This window comes from Bombina bombina, chromosome 5 (assembly GCF_027579735.1).
Source record: "Bombina bombina isolate aBomBom1 chromosome 5, aBomBom1.pri, whole genome shotgun sequence".
In the NCBI taxonomy this organism is placed as follows: domain Eukaryota; kingdom Metazoa; phylum Chordata; class Amphibia; order Anura; family Bombinatoridae; genus Bombina; species Bombina bombina.
The window spans coordinates 1,018,077,435-1,018,098,677 of NC_069503.1; the positions used below are offsets into that span (position 1 = coordinate 1,018,077,435).

General features: G+C 36.2%; 1 protein-coding gene across 3 annotated transcripts in view; it reads right to left on the bottom strand.

Annotated features, from left to right (window-relative positions):
- Positions 1–2,297: 2,297 nt before the first annotated feature.
- The window catches only part of DPYS (dihydropyrimidinase), a 268,242-nt gene continuing 249,296 nt past the window's right edge, over positions 2,298–21,243 (bottom strand). For all 3 annotated transcript variants that reach the window (XM_053715274.1, XM_053715276.1, XM_053715273.1), the window contains exons 8-10: positions 19,398–19,605; positions 7,259–7,346; positions 2,298–2,681 (exon numbers count right to left, since the gene is read on the bottom strand). In XM_053715274.1, the coding sequence (XP_053571249.1) occupies positions 7,284–7,346; positions 19,398–19,605 (271 nt within the window). In that variant the 3' untranslated portion in view covers positions 2,298–2,681; positions 7,259–7,283. The remainder of the gene's footprint in view (positions 2,682–7,258; positions 7,347–19,397; positions 19,606–21,243) is intronic.

A 21,243-nucleotide genomic window follows, 5' to 3' on the forward strand; every position in this document is an offset into this window, starting at 1 on the left:
GCCAATGACATATAAAAGTGGGGTATATATTCTACCTTAATAAATATAACAATTGTAAGTAATCAATATAAAAGGGGCATGGGACAGACAACCCAACATTACATACATATATGGGGGGAGGGTGTATGGTATTTAGGGGGGTGCTGTTAAATTTATTTACTAACACAAATTATAGTTATTTTTTTTACTTTAAATGCAGTAAGGGTGGGTTTAATGTAAATAAAAAAGGCAATGAGCACCCAAACCCTAAAAATCGGTAAAAGTCCACACCTCAGGAGTCCAGCAAGAAATAGATTCAAGATGGTGAATTCATAGAACTTCTTTGATAGGAGACAAACACAGTGAAATGCCTGGTGAGCAGCACAATCATGGTGCCAGACAGCACACAAATCCCTAAATCTACTTCTGCCCTAGGAAGATCATGGAGGGGAAAAATCAAATACAGGAAACAAGGCCTAATTTTTGTCAACTGTCACAAATATACTTTTTTTGTGCAAGGACAAGATGGCGTAAGTTGTAATCAGAATCCGGTCAAACATGAAAGTATGGTCTCTGATCACCCCACCATCCCACTAACTAGGTAACTGGGGTTAACAGAAAGGCAGAGCCCAGCCATGCTGCCACCAGTGCCACGGGTTTGAAAGAGATTTATTGCACTTTTTAAGGATTCCTCCCCCCCACCTCTGCTTAGAGATCCTTAAAAAGTGCCCCAGGCAATGCATGGCATTCTGGCTCTGGGTCCTTTGTTGGAAGGGAACTTAATTGTTGGGTAATAATAGAACCGTAATTAAGCTGCATTTTGCATGTTGCTAGTATCAGGCAAAAACAGGGCTATAAGTAAGTCTGGTCCTGACACCTTACCTTAGTCGCGGCATCACCACATTCCTGACGGGTCGCAGAACAGAGCTGGGGGCCTGTCAGAATTTTTAGCCTCCCTTCTTCCCTTTGCTAAGTTGAGGCTGGAAGCGCCCCTCAGAATTATGCGCCCGGGGCAACCGCCCCTGTTGCCCCCCCCACGCTACGCCACTGAGTTAATGTATATACAACTGTATATCTGTGCTTTAAATAATAGCCACAACTTGTCAGTTCATTGATGCAAATGGCATTGTGTGGGAGTGAATACCTGCACAGTTTTTATACATATATGTATATATTTTTGCATGATAATCTGACACCTTGATAACAGCTTCAAAGCAAAGCATAACACATGAGTTTTTTTGTTGTTTTACTGCTGCATAGACTCACTTGCTGGCAGCATCTTATGAAAAAATAAACCACTATATCAGTATAATGCAGTTTACTTAGTTGAAACAAGTTCTTAGTTTGACTGATCGCTTTAAAAAAATTTAGACATGACATTTTTGGTTTTCTGACCCAAGATTTTGGAGGTTCATGGCATGCTGGAAGAATTTATGCACAATTTACATTATATTATGGTTCCAAAATGTATTGTCCATTCATGCTAAGATGATGAATTTGAATTATAAGCTGTTTATAGGGATATGAAACCCAACTTTCCAATTGACTTCTACTATCTAATTTGTTTTAGCCTTTTGTATCCTTAGTTGAGAAGTATACCTAGGTAGGCTCAGGATAAATTAAGTAAATTGAAAAATTTTAAATTAAAAATTTAAAATTACACGGTCTATCTAATTCATGAAAGAAAAAAATTTGGTTTCATGTCCTTTTAAGATTACTTTACAGTACTCACTTAATTCAAAATTTAAAGTGAATGTCAACTTTCACGAATGAAAGCCGTTCTTTTAAAATACTTACCTTTTATTCCTAGCAAGCGTGAAACACCAGAGCAGCGACTCCCCCGCCTCCAGGTCATTTCTTCTTACGTCAGAAATAACGCATCTGGCTTCCTCCAATCACGGCGTGTTCTCAGGCAATGTTTGCTCTGGGGGGGGGGGGAAGCTGTTATTGTAGGAAGCCGGATGCGTCATTTCTCACGTAAGAAAAGACGACCTAGAGGCAGGAGAATCGATGTTCCGTGTTCCACACTTGCTAGGAATAAAAGGTAAATATTTTAAAAGAACGGCTTCAATGTAAACTTTCATAAATGAAAATGCCCCTGTTTTTAATAGTATTTTTAAAAACAGGACAACACTGCCAGTAAATCTATTAAAATCATTTCTAATTATACCATTCAAAATAATATTCATTTAAACCCTTTTTTTAAACGTAATTACAAAAACAGATCACATACTGTGTCTCATATGCAGAATCAAAACATACAGTACATTTCTACAGTTGGACACATTAGTGAAATGAATCACAACATTCTGCACATGTGAAATAAAAAATGTATTTAATATTTATCTTTAATACATCTGTAGTTGTCTCTTATACTAATATTAAACTGAAATTATACTGCTAAATGCCTAGTAGCAGGTAAATATATAAAAATAATATAATCATATAATATGAATATATCACAGTAGGCTATGACAGCGAGCAGGAAGTACAAATGACTGATCAATAACTGCTCATTGTATGCTACTTTGGGAGTTTCCCTAACAACATATTCCGTCAGTAAATCATGTTGATAACTGTTTAATTAATATGATTACCATTACTAAGATAAAGTGTATATTTCGAGTAATTTAAGAAAACAACACATTTGAGAGAAATTGTTCTGTATCCCTGGTCTTTTTTGCTTTGATTGTTGGTTTTGCCTGAAAAAAATAAACATAAAGATAAAAATAAACATGAAGATAAAAAAAACTTGACATTTCAACAAAGCATAAAAAGTTTGATTATTGCAAGTGAAACATTATTGCAATACACATTTATTATTTATTTTGCAGCTGTAAAATAGATCTAAAAATTGCGCTTATTTGACTTTCTCCCAGGGAGGCTTAGGTAAATACTTTTAGGCAATTTATGTGAGCATTTGTTTACCCTTTTCTCCCTCCCTAAGCTTCTATTGTGTCACATGCTTTTAAAAGATGGACTATCAGTTTTGCATTAACAATCATGATAGGAAAATCATTTTTTGCAATAAACTGAATCAGTGCTAAACCACCTTAAGGGAATAAAAAAGGGCAGGCTACCCCAGTGTGCACATGTGCAAACAGAGTTTGTGCTATATCTGAATATTAGTTTGTGATTGGTTAGCAAGGGTACTTTTGTTCTGGGGACAGGGAAACTAGTGAAAAGAATAAACATAAAACAATATACTCATTTGACAAAATAAAGCTGCACTTTTCATTGCAAAATTTGTCTTATATATCAAGGTTCATAATCATGTAGTTTACAATTTGTGTTTAATGTCCCTTTAGAAAGGGACAGTAAATTCAATAGAAACTTTCATTATTCAGATAGAAAGTGCAGTTATGATAATTAAATGTGCTTCAATCTCTTAGTATCTTTTGCTGAAAAGCATACCTAGGTAAGCTCACAGGCACTAAGGAGCATGCACGTGTCTTTAGCACTCTATGGCAGAAGTGTTTACAACAATATATAACAATGCTACCAATGCAGCTGCAATAGAGTGCTAAAGTCACGTGCACGCTCCTGATCTCCTATGATCCTACCTAGGTTAACTCTTCAACAAAGCTAATTTGATCATATAAGTTAATTGGAAAGTATTTTTTTTTTAAATTGCATAATCTATTCACCCCTTGACTTTATTGTCCCTTTAAACATTTTGCTACCTCATTTAAGAAACGAAATATTAGTTGTTTTATTGTGTGGCTTGTTTGAGACCTAATCCTTAATGCTTATTATTCTTAATGCTGGAAGTAAGGACGCCTGAAATGGTTGAGCTGGGAATACAGCTGCAGAGCCCACGTTTCCGAACAGGGTAGATAATGAACCAAACCATCTCAACAGCAGTGTTTAGAATTAAAGGGACATAAAACCCAAAACCTTTCTTTCATGATTAGGATAGAGCATGCAATTTTAACAATCTCCTAATTTACTTCTGTTATCACATTTTCTCCATTCTCTTGTTAACTTTTGTTGAAAAGCAGGGCTGTAAGCTCAGGAGCGTGCACATGTCTCGAGCACTGTATGGCAGCAGTTTTGTAAGAATGTTATTCATATGCAATAACACTAGATGGCAGCACTATTTCCTGCCATGTAGTGCACCAGACACCGACCTTGGTATCTCCTTAAAGTGATGGTAAACCCAAGTGGATAAGAAACGCTAGGATTTACATCACAAAAAATAAACATTAGTTTCTCTCATCGTTTCGTAAAAAACAATGTAAAACTCACCCTGTCTATAAGGAAAGAAGATCGCTAACACAGCGACCAATAGCCGTGCGTGTCAACTGACATCCTAGCACGGCTATTGGTCTAGAGGTGAAAATGTCACCTCATTGAAGAAAGTGATGTGCCATGGGCGGCCGGGGGGCGCTGTGTTAGCGATCTTCTTTACTTACAGACAGGGTGAGTTTAACATCTTTTTTTTTTTTTTTTTCCAAACGATGAGAGAAACTAACGTTTATTTTTTGTGATGGTAAATCCTAGCGTTTTTTTATTTGCTTGGATTTACCATCACTTTAACAAAGAATGCCATGGGAACAAAGCTAATTTCCTAATAGAAGTAAATTGGAAAAATTTTAAAAATTGTCTGAATCACAAAAGATCATTTTTAGGTTGCAACTTCTCATACTTGACGGAGATATGGGATTCCTCACTTTGTAAAATATTTTTATTTAATGTACTGGACCAAAGATATGTGGGGGTTATTGTATAATGTTTACCTTTTATTTAGCTAATCTCATAACTGCATGTGGGATAAAGAATATACCTAAGATAATATGGTGATAACAGTATGCTCGAAATGCTAATTTATCCTACGCGTTTTTACCTTTTATTTAGCTAATCTCATTACTGCATGTGGGATAAAGGATATACCTAAGATAAAATGGTGATAACAGTATGCTCTAAATGCTAATTTATCCTACGCGTTTTTACCTTTTATTTAGCTAATCTCATTACTGCATGTGGGATAAAGAATATACCTAAAATAAAATGGTGATAACAGTATGCTCTAAATGCTAATTTATCCTACGCGTTATGGAAGCCAAACTTTGCCAAAGTACCCTCCCCGACATGAGAGTACACAGAAATTTGGAAAATCAAATCAATTTAAATGTTCTGAATTACTGCAATCTTGTTTTAAGTTTTGCAGTACTAATATGTTGTTTACCCAGAATACTTAAATAATAACTGTGTGTTTGAAGTGACATTTTACTGTAAAATTAGTTTTTCCTTAAAGTGCCATTATAGTAGAAAATGACATACTCATTAGTGCATGTTATTTTAACACTAGCAACACTGGAACTCTATTTGTTAAACCCCATAAATGAGATATAACAAAAATAAAGTATTGATTGGGAACTGTAGAGAACTGATAAAGTCTGCAAAAACAGTTATTGGTTGTTCTCGAATGGTACTTTAAATATTGGTTTAACCATTTTTAGGAATATATTAAAGGGAAGAACAGTTTACAGTACAATGTCCCTTTAAATACCAACCATGGTTGTCATTAACATTTTTATCAGTTGTCAGTGCAACCATTTAGAGGGCCTTCCACACAGTATGTAGAGCTCTCCAGTGATTTGCTTTACACTACACAGCAGTGCTGCAGGGGTTTGCTGTGTGTACTATCTATCGGGTAAGCCTCTCATTGCCTGTACTGCTATCTGATAAAACTTTTTACTTAGTTTTCCAGCCTATCAGATAAGAGTCAGGGGGGAGCATGAACCATATGCAAACATGTAGCAACAGGTGTGCAAAGGTTTACTGGCAACACATATCTTGTCACAACAACTCTTACTATAGGTTGCAGTAATTCAGAATATTTACTGTCCTGTTAGTTTTTACACAGTTCATAGCACAGTTTCTCAAAATTATCTCCAACACCTATAAAACTGAAGTTTGTCTAACTAGAAAATAAAAAGACACTTCTATACGTACACTTAACTTTCATTAAAATAACAATTAAAGGGATAATCTAGTCAAAATGAAACTTTCATGATTCAGATAGAGCATGCAATATTAAGAAACTTTCTAATTTACTCCTATTATCAAATTTTCTTCATTCTCTTGGTATCTTTATTTGAAAAAGCAAGAATGTAAGCTTAGGAGCCGGCCTATTTTTTGGTTCAGCCCCCTGGGTAGCAGTTGCTGATTGGTGGCTACATTTCGACACCAATCAGCTAGCGCTACCCAGGTGCTGAACCAAAAATGGCAATGAAGCAGTCTACACCAGAATTTTTATTGTTTTAAAAGATAGATAATCCCTTTATTACCCATTCCCCAGTTTTGCATAACCAACACAGTTATAATAATATACTTTTAACCTCTGTGATTATCTTGTATATAAGCCTCTGCAAACTGTCCCTTTATTTCAGTTCTTTTGACAGACTTGCAGTTTAGCCAATCAGTGCCTGCTCCTAGATAACTTCACGTGCATAAGCACAGTGTTATCTATTTGAAATACGTGAACTAACACCCTCTAGTGGTGAAACACTGTTAAAATGCATTCTGAAAAGAGGTGGCCTTCAAGGTCTAAGAAATTAGCATATGAACCTCCTAGGTTAAGCTTTCAACTAAGAATACCAAGAGAACAAAGCAAAATTGGTGATAAAAGTAAATTGGAAAATTGTTTAAAATTACATGCTCTATCTGAATCATGAAAGTTTATTTTGGCCTAGACTGTCCCTTTAATGAAAAAGTTTAATTTTGACTAGACTATCCCTTTAAACAATTAAAATAGCACCACATCAAAAAAACACTTTCTTGTCAACCTTCTGCATGCATTTACATTGTTGTCACATTTCTTAACCTTCTTTTTACCATGCACTATATGCACTATAATAAATATTTCTCTTGTATGTTATTTTGTCATTAGATAGCGGAGGGATTTTGTGTTCGCTATGTAATTTGCGTTTCCATAGTGATGTACTTTTATCTAATTGATCACAGCAATTCATATAGTCAGGATGTTAAAGCAATAAGCAGACATCTGCCATAAACAGTATATTCCACTTCAAAATATAATTCTATGTATTTTTTTCTTAATTTATAAATTATAAATAAAAAAAACAAACCAAAAAAAAAAAAAACAATATTCTGAAAGACCAATATACATGAAACCAAATTAAATGTTCTCATACAATCTCAGTATGGAAATATTGTAAAACCTGACTCCGTAAAACCTGACTCTGTAAAACCTGACTCCATAGACTCCTAAAAAATTTTGCACAAACTTGCAAAACCAAAGTATTTTCCGTACCTGATGATGGTTGATTTTGCCATAATTACTTTAACTGGATCACTTCTCCTTTGTACGGTTTTCTCTGTACCGGTTTAGGCTGGGACACCTGTGTCACAAACAAGGTTATCATTTAATGATCCTTTTATTTTATAACATGCATTGATCTCATGTCAAGAAAATAAATAGTATTTGATTTTCTATTGCAAACTGTAAGTCACAGAAAAAAAACCCATACTATTATATTAATGATCTCAATTGCACATTCACAAAATATACATATGAATTGGCAAGCCGCCAGCTGTGCTTGCACATATTTCCTAAGAAACAACTTATTAAAAAAAACTTCTACTGTAAACATAAATACTGTATTACAAAAAAATACAACTTGATTTAAAGGGACAGTCTACACCAGAATTGTTATTGTTTTAAAAGATAGATAATCCCTTTATTACCCATTCCCCAGTTTTGCATAACCAACACAGTTATATTAATATACTTTTAACCTCTGTGATTATCTTGTATCTAAGCCTCTGCAAACTGCCCCTTTATTTCAGTTCTTTTGACAGACTTGCAGTTTGGCCAATCAGTGCCTGCTCCCAGATAACTTCACGTGCACGAGCACAGTGTTATCTATATGAAATACATGAACTAACACCCTCTAGTGGTGAAAAACTGTTGAAATGCATTCTGAAAAGAGGTGGCCTTCAAGGTCTAAGAAATTAGCATATGAACCTCCTAGGTTAAAGGGACAGTATACACTCATTTTCATATAACTGCATGTAATAGACACTACTATAAAGAATAAGATGCACAGATCCTAATATAAAAATCCAGTATAAAACTGTTTAAAAACTTACTTAGAAGCTGTCAGTTTGGCTCTGTTGAAAAGGTAGCTGGAAAGCCCACTGCAAGTGGCAAATAAGACACTCCCCCCCTCCCCCTTCTTTTGCATATGAAAAGACCCTTTACACAAACAGGAGCAAGCTGGAGACGGTAGCTGATAGTATTCACATAAAGCTTTGGGGCTTGGTTAGGAGTCTGAAAATCAGAGCAATGTTATTTAAAAATAAGCAAAACTATACATTTATTTTAAAAAAAAACTTCATGGGCTATATAAATAGATCATCTACAAAACATTTATGCAAAGAAAAAATGAGTGTATAATGTCCCTTTAAGCTTTCAACTAAGAATACCAAGAGAACAAAGCAGAATTGGTGATAAAAGTAAATTGGAAAAATGTTTAAAATTACATGCTCTATTTGAATCATGAAAGTTTATTTTGGCCTAGACTGTCCCTTTAACTTCATTTTACCTAAAGTTTGTAGAAGCCACCTGGCTGTATTCGCCATACTAAATTTAATTTGCAGTGGAATCTTAAAAAACATAGTATCAGCCATTTTTTCAAACTTAAAGGGACAGTTAACACAAAAATTTTATTGTTTAAAAAGATAGATAATGCCTTAACTACCCATTCCCCAGCTTTGCACAACCAACATGGTTATATTAATATACTTTATAACCTTTAAATCTCTAAATTTCTGTCTGTTTCTAAGTCCCTAAATACAGCCCCATGATCACATGCTTTTGTATTTGCTTTTCACAACAGGAGACTGCTAGTTCATGTGAGCCATATAGGTAACGTTGTGCTGACTCCTGTGGATTCTTGCAACACAGCACTAATTGGCTTAAATGTAAGTCAATAGATAATACATGTAAAGTCATGTGATCAGGGGGCCGTCAGAAGATGCTTAGAAACAAGGTAATCACAGAGGTAAAAAGTATATTAATAACAGTTTTGGTTATGCAAAACTGGCGAATAGGTAATAAAGGGATTATCTATCTTTTTAAACAATAACAAATTTTTAAAATTGACTGTCCCTTTAAAGGGACAGTAAACTTAAAATTAAATGTCTATTATTGAGACACAGTATGCAATTTAAACAATTTTACTCAACACTTCTATTATCTAATTTCTGTCATTCTCTTGAAATCCTTTGCTGAAAAGCATATATAGGTAGGATCAGAAACAGCAGTGCACTGCTGGGAATTAGCTGCTGATTGGTTGCTGCACCTATAAACCTCTTTGTTATTGGCTCACCTGATGTGTTCAGCTAGCTCCCAGTAATGCATTGCTGCTCTTTCAACAAAGTAAGCCAAGGCAATGAATCAAATTTGATAAAATAAATAAATTGTTTAAAATTGTATGCTCTAAATCATGAAATAACATTGTTAGGCTTAATAACATGAAAACCACTCAAAGTACTTCAAATTCTCTAGTATTACATTCATTTTTAAACTTACTGTAACGTTATAAACATTAGATAAATCAGGGTTACAATGGAACAGCTCAGGAAACAAAATAGAAGTGTACAACTGTGCAGCCAGATGAAGGTCTCCCTAGGCAACTGCCTGCTCTTCCTAATGGCAAATAATGTTGTTAATAATGGTGGTAAAAAGGCTGATAAAAGATTATTTAAAGGGACAGTAAACACCAGAATTTTTGTTGTATAAAAATGTAGATAATCCCTTTATTACCCATTCCCCAGTTTTGCATAACCAACACAGTTATAATAATACACTTTTTACCTCTGTGATTACCTTGTTTCTAAGCCTCTTCAAACTGCCCCCTTATTTCAGTTCTTTTGACAGACATGCATTTTTAGCCAATCAGTGCTGGCTCCTAGGAGCTTCACGTGCCTGAGCTCAATGTTATCTATGTGAAACACATGAACTAATGCCCTCTAGTGGTGAAAAACTGTCAAAATGCTTTCAGATTAGAAGCGGCCTTCAAGGTCTAAGAAACTAGCATATTAACCTCCTAGGTTTAGCTTTCAACTAAGAATACCAAGAGAACAAAGCAAAATTGGTAATAAAAGTAAATCCCCTATTTAAATCATGAAAGTTTTTTTTTTACTTGACTGTCCCAAGATAATTTAAAGCTAAGGTTAGGCATTGGGGTATTTGCAATGGCTAAGGGTGACTAGATTTTAGTAGGAGGTGTTTGCAGTTGGGACAATCATGTAGGGGATATTTGTATTAGAGTGGATTGTGCATGGGGTGTTTGCAAGGTGGTAGTGGCACTTTGGAAGTCTTGATTTTAAGTAAGACATGCCAACAGAAGTGGGGACCAGTCACTCTTTGGGTTAATTATGATGTGAGAGGCCTGGATCAGCTACAGGCACATTATAGCTGACATTGGAATCCACCTGACTGCATTTCAGTTTTGAATAGAAACATGTTTTTTATATGCATGGATAAGCAAAAATGCTTCTAATAAAAGCTATAGCTGTTTCTAACACAAAACGTGCTCAGAGAGCATCTGGTAATGACTCAGTTTGTTAATTGCTGACATGATACAAGCCCCACTGGTGCTCTGAGCAGTTGGAGTATTTAGAATGCTGGTGCACTGAGAATATCCATCTATACTTCACATGCACGTGCAGACAAACATGTGAACACTAAAACAGGGATAACTTTTACTAGAAGCATTTTTGCCAATACATGAATATTGCAAATATGTTTCAATGTTAAGATGTAATTAATCTACGTGCATTTAAATTTTGAGCGGAATGTCACTTTCAGTTTTATTGTGCGAGGGCCAAGTTGGACGTACGCTTCATTTTGATGGGGATATTTTTTATTATCTGCATTGAGCTTTTTTTTTGTACCATGCAATGCCAAATTTTCTGCACCTGGTTTATTTAGCTAGACACAAAAATAGTGCAGTGACAGCTTTATGGCAGTGGTTACTATATAGCAGCATTGCATAACTGTGTATACTGACTCATTGACATTGTCATTTTATAGTCACGGCTGTCAGAAGCCACTACATTTCTATAGAGCTCAATTGTGATTGTTCTTGAGCTAAATTTTTTTGTAGAGATAGTGACTCAGGGGCCGATTTATCACAGCCCGAATGGGGCTATATACCCCTGTTTCTGTACGAGCCCTCAGACTCGCCGGAAACAGAAGTTAAGAAGCAGCGGTCTTAAGACCGCTGCTCCTTAACTCGCACTGCTTGTGCAATGATAAATGCCAACAGCGTATGCTGTCTGCATTTATCGATGTCTGGCGGACATGATTCGCTACAGCGGATCCTGTATGCCAGACACTTGATAAATCACCCCCCCCCAGTATCTTCAATGTGTATCTTGATTATGATGTAGCCCAATGTTTATAGAATCAGTGCCCATATAGGTATGTTTATCCATATAATTGTAACAGTCTGTCTTTAATCTGTCTTTTTTTTAATTACTAAAAATAAAAATATTGATACGCCAATGCAATGGCTAAATGCATTTGCATGTCCTAAATTATAAGTATGCCCTTGCTAATTCCTCAACGTAATAAATAATTAGTTAAAGGGACATTAAACTCAAAATATTTTAAAACATATGAAGCCACAATTCACAGTGTTAAAACTATTTATTGAAAAAAACAGATGCTAAGTTAAAGGGACAGTATATACACCAATTTTCATATAACTGCATGTAATAGACACTACTGTAAAGAATAATATGCATAGATACTGATATAAAAATCCGGTATAAAACCGTTTAAAAACTTACTTAGTAGCTCCCAGTTTAGCTCTGTTTAAAAGGTTACTGCAACACCCACTGCAAGTTGGAACTAGCAGACATCCCCCCTTCCTTTACATATGAAAAAACCCTTTACACAAACAGAAGGAAGCTGGAGTAGGTATACATCGGTATTCTCCTAAAACTTTGGGGCTTGGCTAGGAATCTAAAAATCAAAATGTTATTTAAAAATAAGCAAAAGTATCCATTTAAAAAAAAAAAAAAAAACCCTGTATGGGCTATATAAATGGATCATCTACAAAACCTTTATGCAAAGAAAAATCTAGTGTATAATGTCCCTTTAAAGATGTTTAACGTTATATTAAAATGAGCAGACAATGCCTGTTTGGGCACAATGCTAGTTAAATATCAATTCTTTACTGGCTGATAAAGACAACTCCCATACTTGTATTGCTGGACAGATATTCCCTCTAACTTTTACTATCATGAAAAATGCTGTCTTGTTAAAGACAGGAACATCCCTATATGAAAAAATGTAATTTATTTTATAAAAAAAAAAAAAGACAGTCCTTTCAAGGAACTAAGAAAATATCATCTTCTCATATCATAATTCAAGTACTCTTTCCTGCTCCCATTGAGAATAATTATGATAAGTTTGTGCCGATTAAGGTGTTTAGACAGATGAACATTGTTTACTCTGTGGTACTGACATCTGTCAAACACAAAGCACCCTTTCTTACAAGCATCACATAGAAACGTCCTTCTGTCACTAGCAATTGTAATCAATTTAATTAGTTTTTTTTTAGAAAATGTAGCCATTCACTTTCTTCTGCTTGGAGTGTCATGATCTTCCGAGTATGTTTTGTTTTATACACTTTAATTTAGAAATGAGCATTTCAGTCAATTGTAACTGGCTTAATAAATACTGCATCAAATAGATGGCAGGCAATATTCTTATATGAATACATTAAAACTTCCTGATCAGAAGAAATGATTTTGGCAAGCAAAGCTGTTAAGGAATATTCATGCTGAATTAGCCAGATTCCTGCCAGATGGTTCTGCAACGCAATTCATTATAGCTTACTTAGAATATTGTCAGTAGCTTTTCAATCAATTTTTTTTTTTATTAGTAGGAATTGGAACATAATTCATACTACAGGGAGTGCAGAATTATTAGGCAAATGAGTATTTTGACCACATCATCCTCTTTATGCATGTTGTCTTACTCCAAGCTGTATAGGCTCGAAAGCCTACTACCAATTAAGCATATTAGGTGATGTGCATCTCTGTAATGAGAAGGGGTGTGGTCTAATGACATCAACACCCTATATCAGGTGTGCATAATTATTAGGCAACTTCCTTTCCTTTGGCAAAATGGGTCAAAAGAAGGACTTGACAGGCTCAGAAAAGTAAAAAATAGTGAGATATCTTGCAGAGGGATGCAGCACTCTTAAAATTGCAAAGCTTCTGAGGCGTGATCATCGAACAATCAAGCGTTTCATTCAAAATAGTCAACAGGGTCGCAAGAAGCGTGTGGAAAAACCAAGGCGCAAAATAACTGCCCATGAACTGAGAAAAGTCAAGCGTGCAGCTGCCAAGATGCCACTTGCCACCAGTTTGGCCATATTTCAGAGCTGCAACATCACTGGAGTGCCCGAAAGCACAAGGTGTGCAATACTCAGAGACATGGCCAAGGTAAGAAAGGCTGAAAGACGACCACCACTGAACAAGACACACAAGCTGAAACGTCAAGACTGGACCAAGAAATATCTCAAGACTGATTTTTCTAAGGTTTTATGGACTGATGAAATGAGAGTGAGTCTTGATGGGCCAGATGGATGGGCCCGTGGCTGGATTGGTAAAGGGCAGAGAGCTCCAGTCCGACTCAGACGCCAGCAAGGTGGAGGTGGAGTACTGGTTTGGGCTGGTATCATCAAAGATGAGCTTGTGGGGCCTTTTCGGGTTGAGGATGGAGTCAAGCTCAACTCCCAGTCCTACTGCCAGTTTCTGGAAGACACCTTCTTCAAGCAGTGGTACAGGAAGAAGTCTGCATCCTTCAAGAAAAACATGATTTTCATGCAGGACAATGCTCCATCACACGCGTCCAAGTACTCCACAGCGTGGCTGGCAAGAAAGGGTATAAAAGAAGAAAATCTAATGACATGGTCTCCTTGTTCACCTGATCTGAACCCCTGACAGAATCCATGGATGGCAGGATTTTGAGTGTCCTTGCAAAGAAAGGTGGCTATATTGGTCACTGATTTGTTTTTGTTTTGTTTTTGAATGTCAGAAATTTATATTTGTGAATGTTGAGATGTTATATTGGTTTCACTGGTAAAAATAAATAATTGAAATGGGTATATATTTGTTTTTTGTTAAGTTGCCTAATAATTATGCACAGTAATAGTCACCTGCACACACAGATATCCCCCTAAAATAGCTATAACTAAAAACAAACTAAAAACTACTTCCAAAACTATTCAGCTTTGATATTAATGAGTTTTTTGGGTTCATTGAGAACATGGTTGTTGTTCAATAATAAAATTAATCCTCAAAAATACAACTTGCCTAATAATTCTGCACTCCCTGTAATATGTAAACTAGTTGTTGTGGCCCCAGGGAAAATGTAGAGCTGTAAATGAGTGCTATAGTTTTTCTGGTCCCAGGAAAAGTAAAACTAAATATAAGTGCTTTGAGTTCTGGTTAGTGCAAAAACTGAAATTAGCCCTCTGAATGGGAGACCAGTAGATAGAGAGTACCCGGCAACATTACTTAAATCTCATCCTGTGACACTAGACATTTTTAGGAAACATATTATTTGTGTTAATATCAGTAAATTAATATTTAGCCCTTAAGGTTTCTAAAATATGGATATGTGGCCCCCATGTGTTAAAAAGTTAGCCCTCACTGTTATTTTTTTTTGCATAGGTTTTCCTTTCAGCGTAATAATGCCTAGATTTAGAGTTCTGCGTTAGCCGTCAAAAGCAGCGTTAAGGGGTCCTAACGCTGCTTTTGCCGCCCGCAGGTATTTAGAGTCAGGTAGGTAAAGGTGTACCGCTCACTTTCAAGCCGCGACTTTTCCATACCGCAGATCCCCTTACGCCAATTGCGTATCCTATCTTTTCAATGGGATCTTCCTAACTCCGGTATTTAGAGTCTTGGCTGAAGTGAGCGTTACAACTCTACCGACAAGACTCCTACCACCCATGGAAAGGCTGTAGTTAAGAGCTTTCTGGGCTAACGCTGGTTTATAAAGCTCTTAACTACAGTGCTCTAAAGTACACTAACACCCATAAACTACCTATGTACCCCTAAACCAAGGTCCCCCCACATCGCCGCCACTATAATAAATATTTGTAACCCCTAATCTGCCGACCGCACATCGCCGCCACCTACATTATCCCTATGAACCCCTAATCTGCTGCCCCTAACATCGCCGACACCTACATAATATTTATTAACCCCTAATCTGCCCCCCCCCCAACGTCGCCGCTACCTAACTACACTTATTAACCCCTAATCTGCCGACCGGACCTCGGCGCTACTATAATAAACCGCCGCACTCCCGCCTTGCAAACCCTATAATAAATTGTATTAACCCCTAATCTGCCCTCCCTAACATCGCCGCCACCTAACTTCAAGTATTAACCCCTAATCTGCCGAACGGACCTCGCCGCTACTCTAATAAATGTATTAACCCCTAAAGCTAAGTCTAACCCTAACCCTAACACCTCCCTAAATTAAATATAATTTTAATCTAACTAAATAAATTAAATATTATTAACTAAATATTCCTATTTAAAACTAAATACATACCTGTAAAATAAACCCTAATATAGCTACAATATAACGAATAATTATATTGTAGCTATTTTAGGATTTATATTTATTTTACAGGCAACTTTGTATTTATTTTAACTAGGTACAATAGCTATTAAATAATTATTAACTATTTAGTAGCTACCTAGTTAAAATAATTACAAAACTACCTGTAAAATAAATCCTAACCTAAGTTACAATTAAACCTAACACTACACTATCAATAAATTAATTAAATAAATTACCTACAATTACATACAATTAAATAAACTAAACTAAATTACAAAATTACAAAAAACCAAACAAACACTAAATTACAAAAAATAAAAAAAGATTACAAGAATCTTAGGCTAATTACACCTCTAAGCCCCCTAATAAAATAAAAAAGCCCCCCAAAATAATAAAAGTCCCTACCCTATTCTAAATTAAAAAGTAACCAGCTCTTTTACCAGCCCTTAAAAGGGCTTTTTGCGGGGCATGCCCCAAAGTAATCAGCTGCTTCGCCTGTAAAAAAAATACAACCCCCCCAACATTAAAACCCACCACCCACATACCCCTACTCTAACCCAAACCCCCCTTAAATAAACCTAACACTATCCCCCTGAAGATCTCCCTACCTTGAGTCGGGCCGAAGTCTTCATCCAATGGGGCAGAAGAGGACATCCAGACCGGCAGAAGTCTTCATCCATTCTGGGCAGAAGAGGACATCCGGACCAGCAGACATCTTCATCCAAGCGGCATCTTCTATCTTCATCCATCCGACGAGGAGTGGCTCCATCTTCAAGACCTCCGGCGCGGAACATCCTTCTTCCCCGACGACTACCCGACGAATGAAGGTTCCTTTAAGTGACATCATCCAAGATGGCGTCCCTCGAATTCCGATTGGCTGATAGGATTCTATCAGCCAATTGGAATTAAGGTAGGAAAAATCTGATTGGCTGATTGAATCAGCCAATAGGAACAGCCAATAGAATGTGAGCTCAATCTGATTGGCTGATTGGGGCTTTACTTTGGGGCATGCCCCGCAAAAAGCCCTTTTAAGGGCTGGTAAAAGAGCTGGTTACTTTTTAATTTAGAATAGGGTAGGGACCTTTGTTATCTTTTTTTATTTTTTGCAATTTAGTTTAGTTTATTTAATTGTATGTAATTGTAGGTAATTTATTTAATTAATTTATTGATAGTGTAGTGTTAGGTTTAATTGTAACTTAGGTTAGGATTTATTTTACAGGTAATTTTGTAATTATTTTAACTAGGTAGCTATTAAATAGTTAATAACTATTTAATAGCTATTGTACCTAGTTAAAATAAATACAAAGTTGCCTGTAAAATAAATATAAATCCTAAAATAGCTACAATATAATTATTCGTTATATTGTAGCTATATTAGGGTTTATTTTACAGGTAAGTATTTAGTTTTAAATAGGAATACTTTAGTTAATAAGATTTAAATTATTTTGTTAGATTAAAATTATATTTAATTTAGGGGGGTGTTAGGGTTAGACTTAGCTTTAGGGGTTAATACATTTATTAGAGTAGCGGCGAGGTCCGGTCGGCAGATTAGGGGTTAATACTTGAAGTTAGGTGGCGGCGACGTTGGGGGGGGGGCAAATTAGGGGTTAATACTATTTATTATAGGGTTTGCGAGGCGGGAGTGCGGCGGTTTAGGGGTTAATACATTTATAATAGTGGCGGCGAGGTCCGGTCGGCAGATTAGGGGTTAATAAGTGAAGGTAGATGGCGGCGACATTGGGGGGGCATATTAGGGGTTAATAAATATAATGTAGGTGTCAGCGATGTTGGGGGCAGCAGATTAGGGGTACATAGGTATAATGTAGGTTGCGGCGGTGTCCGAAGCGGCAGATTAGGGGTTAATAGTGTAATGCAGGTGTCAGCGATAGCGGGGGCGGCAGATTAGGGGTTAATAAGTGTAAGATTAGGGGTGTTTAGACTCGGGGTTCATGTTAGGGTGTTAGGTGCAGACTTAGAAAGTGTTTCCCCATAGGAAACAATGGGGCTGCGTTAGGAGCTGAACGCTACTTTTTTTGCAGGTGTTAGGTTTTTTTAGCCCAAAATGCCCCATTGTTTCCTATGGGGGAATTGTGCACGAGCACGTTTTGCCAGCTTACCACTACCGTAAGCAAAGCTGGTATTGAGGGTTGAAGTGTCGGTAAATTAGGCTCAACGCACCCTTTTTGGAGCCTAACGCAGCCCCTCAGACAACTCTCAATACCAGCGTTGTTTGGAGGCAGCAGTAGGAAAAAAAGCTGCGTTAGCTATGTGGGTCTTTACCAACAAAACTCTAAATCTAGCCGTTAGTGTTTTAGTAAATAGATAAAAGCTCGCCACCTTTTAAGATCAGAAGAAAAAAAAAGTGAGCTCTGTAGGGCGGAAATGTTTAGATAATTACGCTTGGATTTGAGAACGCCCATGTTCAGCCCATTTTACGATAAAAAGCAATTACTCTTTGTATTTTGTACTTATAAGTATGAATTTCTATGTGTTTTTTTTTTTTTGCACATCCTGTGTAATTAAATTACAATTTATTCTGTACATATTTAATACATTTTATGCCTTTATTCTTTACATTTTACGTTTTTTTTTATAAAATATTATTTTTTGTGAACAATTTTGTTAGGATTTTTGATGCACCCTAGTTCAATATTGTATTGTGTATTTTCGTGTGAATGGTTTAATTATTTGTTTTGTTTGATTTAAAAAATTACGATGTTCATTGTGCACTTTGGTAATATATGCATCTCCTGCACACCAGGTTTTCAGGGTAAAAAAAAAAGCTTTTAATAATTCCACCAGGAAAAGAACTGGTAAACATTCTTAAATAATATTACCAACCCAGAGACATTTAGATCCTCGCCATAAATTACTACAGAATCCAGAGAATCTTTGTAGCAGATCATTCAAGTTAGAAGGTTTTGGTATTTTGTGACCACACCTACCAATGAATGCCATAACTCCGTCCACCGTGCTCCAATACATACTAAATATTACATTTTGTGTTATTTGATGTATGCTGTAAACTGCAGGAGATTCCCAGATGCCAGTTTGCAAAATTAGATATTTTATTATTCTTCTGTTCTAATCTGCAAGAGAGTCAGAAGCCTCAAAATACCAAGAAACATTTAAATAAGACCAATGACTACCCTGTGTCTGATTTCCACAGTCAGGCATTGATGCCAGGCCCACATCTCAGGGCACATGATAACAAAGCAGCACCTACAATTATAACAGTTGTCAAATATACTACAAATAGAGAAATTAAACTCATAGGGGTAGATGCTGCTGGTTTCTACACCCAAGGTTTCGGGCTCGCTGGAATCCTTAGTTAAAGGGACAGTCAACACTTCATTTAACATGATTGGATATTGAAAATAAAAACCGAAGATCCGCCTGCACTATACCCCTCCTGCCTTGCCGTGTTGCTTCTGTCCTAATCAGTGTTGCTAACCTCTCTAATAACCGGTAAATATGGCAGCCGAACTCCCCCCACCGTTACGTAGCTGCCTTCTTCTTCAACTGATAAGCAAATCAGAATCCAGTCCTCGGACAGAAATTTTAAATATTCAAATCCTGGATAATACTAATTTTTGCTTTCATACTTTCAAAGGCGTGTCCCTGTTCATCAATAGTGATATGGAAGTAAATAATCAGTTATTCTTTTGCTTTTAGTATTATTATCAATATAAATTGTAATATTTTTTTCTTCTAATGTTTATAACATGTTTGATTGCTGTTCTTTTTTGCATATAATTTTTTGAGCAGTAGATGAGACAACACTTTCTTACCTCGTCTCGCTGGAGAATGCGACTGTACACATAATCTGCAAAAGGTTTCCGTGGAATGTATTTCCCATGTCCTGCCACAGCATTCAGGATGCCATTCTCATAAACAACACGACCTCCAACAATAGTCACCAAAGGAACTCCATGACAAACCATCCCTTCAAATATGTTGAAGTTCACAGCTTGATGGTGTGTCTTGACAGAAATTGTCCTACAAAGAAAAAAACATTATTGCTTAACACAGTTTCAACTGAAATAATTCTCAAAGGGTCATGAAAAGCATTAGAATGAATCATCACTAGGTCGCTGAACTGAATGATTAATTGAAAAGATGAGAAAATAACATAAAAAAACTATATTCTAATTGTATTCCACATATAGCTCTACAAAAAAAGGAATGAAATATGTACCTTTTCTCCTACAAATTGTAAATAAATTAATTACATTTAATTAAATTAAAGTAGGTACTCCAAAAACTGCTGAACACTAATGTCATAACCATCTCATATAAACAGAAAGCCACCTATGTACCTGCCAAAGTAAATAATATTGGCAGAATTTCTATCCCTAAAGACATGGTACTGCCCCCAACATACCATATAAGGATTGGTGCAGAAAAAGGCAAATCTAGCCCCCATAGCTGTTCCATTTCTAAGGAGACATAATCTTGTTAAAGCAGGTAATCCAAATCAGACAATAAAAGGCTTTTGTGCTCTCAATGTAGCTTGAATTTTTCTTTTTTTTTTTACCAGCTGCCATAGAAAAGGTATTGGGGTACAGTGTACAGTGATGTCAACAACAATAAATATATGCATATTTTTCCATTGTATTTGTTCCAATGTTAATTAAACTATGTTAGCTCTAGAATTAATGCTGCTAAAATGGGTCATTAAGTGAACCAATTCCTACAACTATGGGACATCCAGTGGTTTGTGTAAGACTTTTTTTGAACCTTTGTTAAAAAAATAAAATTTTGGAAAGATGTTATCAAATACGGTACTAATAATAATTCCCCTTTCCTTGGTTAAGACTATTACAAACTGAGCTGTTTACATTCCGGTGTTGGGTTTGCTCTAAGTTTAGCTTGCACTTCCTAATCACTCCCATGGCACCTTAAAACTTGAATTTAGATGACCATTTTATCTTCCCTGTCCATTTCTATGTAATTCCCTAGGGTCTGCCAATACATCTTAGTCAGGTTGTCACTAAACAGTCTAGCCAGTTTTATGGTTTCCGAAAGAAAACATAACCTCCACTGTGCTCTGAAAAATGTCTGATGCCTAATTTCATAAATAGGTGGAATAAAAATAACTATTTTTTCTAATTTTCAAAATATCAACTTATAATTATTCAGCCCTAAAACAGCCAGTCTACTTAGCCTCATGAATAAGCCTATCCATATCACTAATTGTGCAAACTTCTGAGCAAGTATGTCTATGTTGGTCAAAATTTGATCTGTCATCTTGCTCCCCCTGATTATCATAGATTTTGAAGTACTTATAATTGTAAAGGGTGGTGGATTCAGATCACTCCTTCTGACACTTTACACCACAGCTCATAGCTGGCAGATTAAAATCCCCCCTGACACGTTCTCCCAGGGTGATTGACAGCCCTTACTCGTGTGCCATTGGGCTAGTGTGAGCAAAGGGTGTCATTGCACAAGCTGATGCTTGTGCAATGATAAATTTGTATAGCATATTTCTGCCCACTTTCTGAGAACGGGCAGACAGGTTCAAAAGACTCATAGACTGTAAAATCATTAAAAAAAATGCCTGGAACACGCACAATGCTGTACTAAGAAAAAAGTAACCCGTAAAATGAGTAAACTTAATGGGCTATTTTTGCTCAT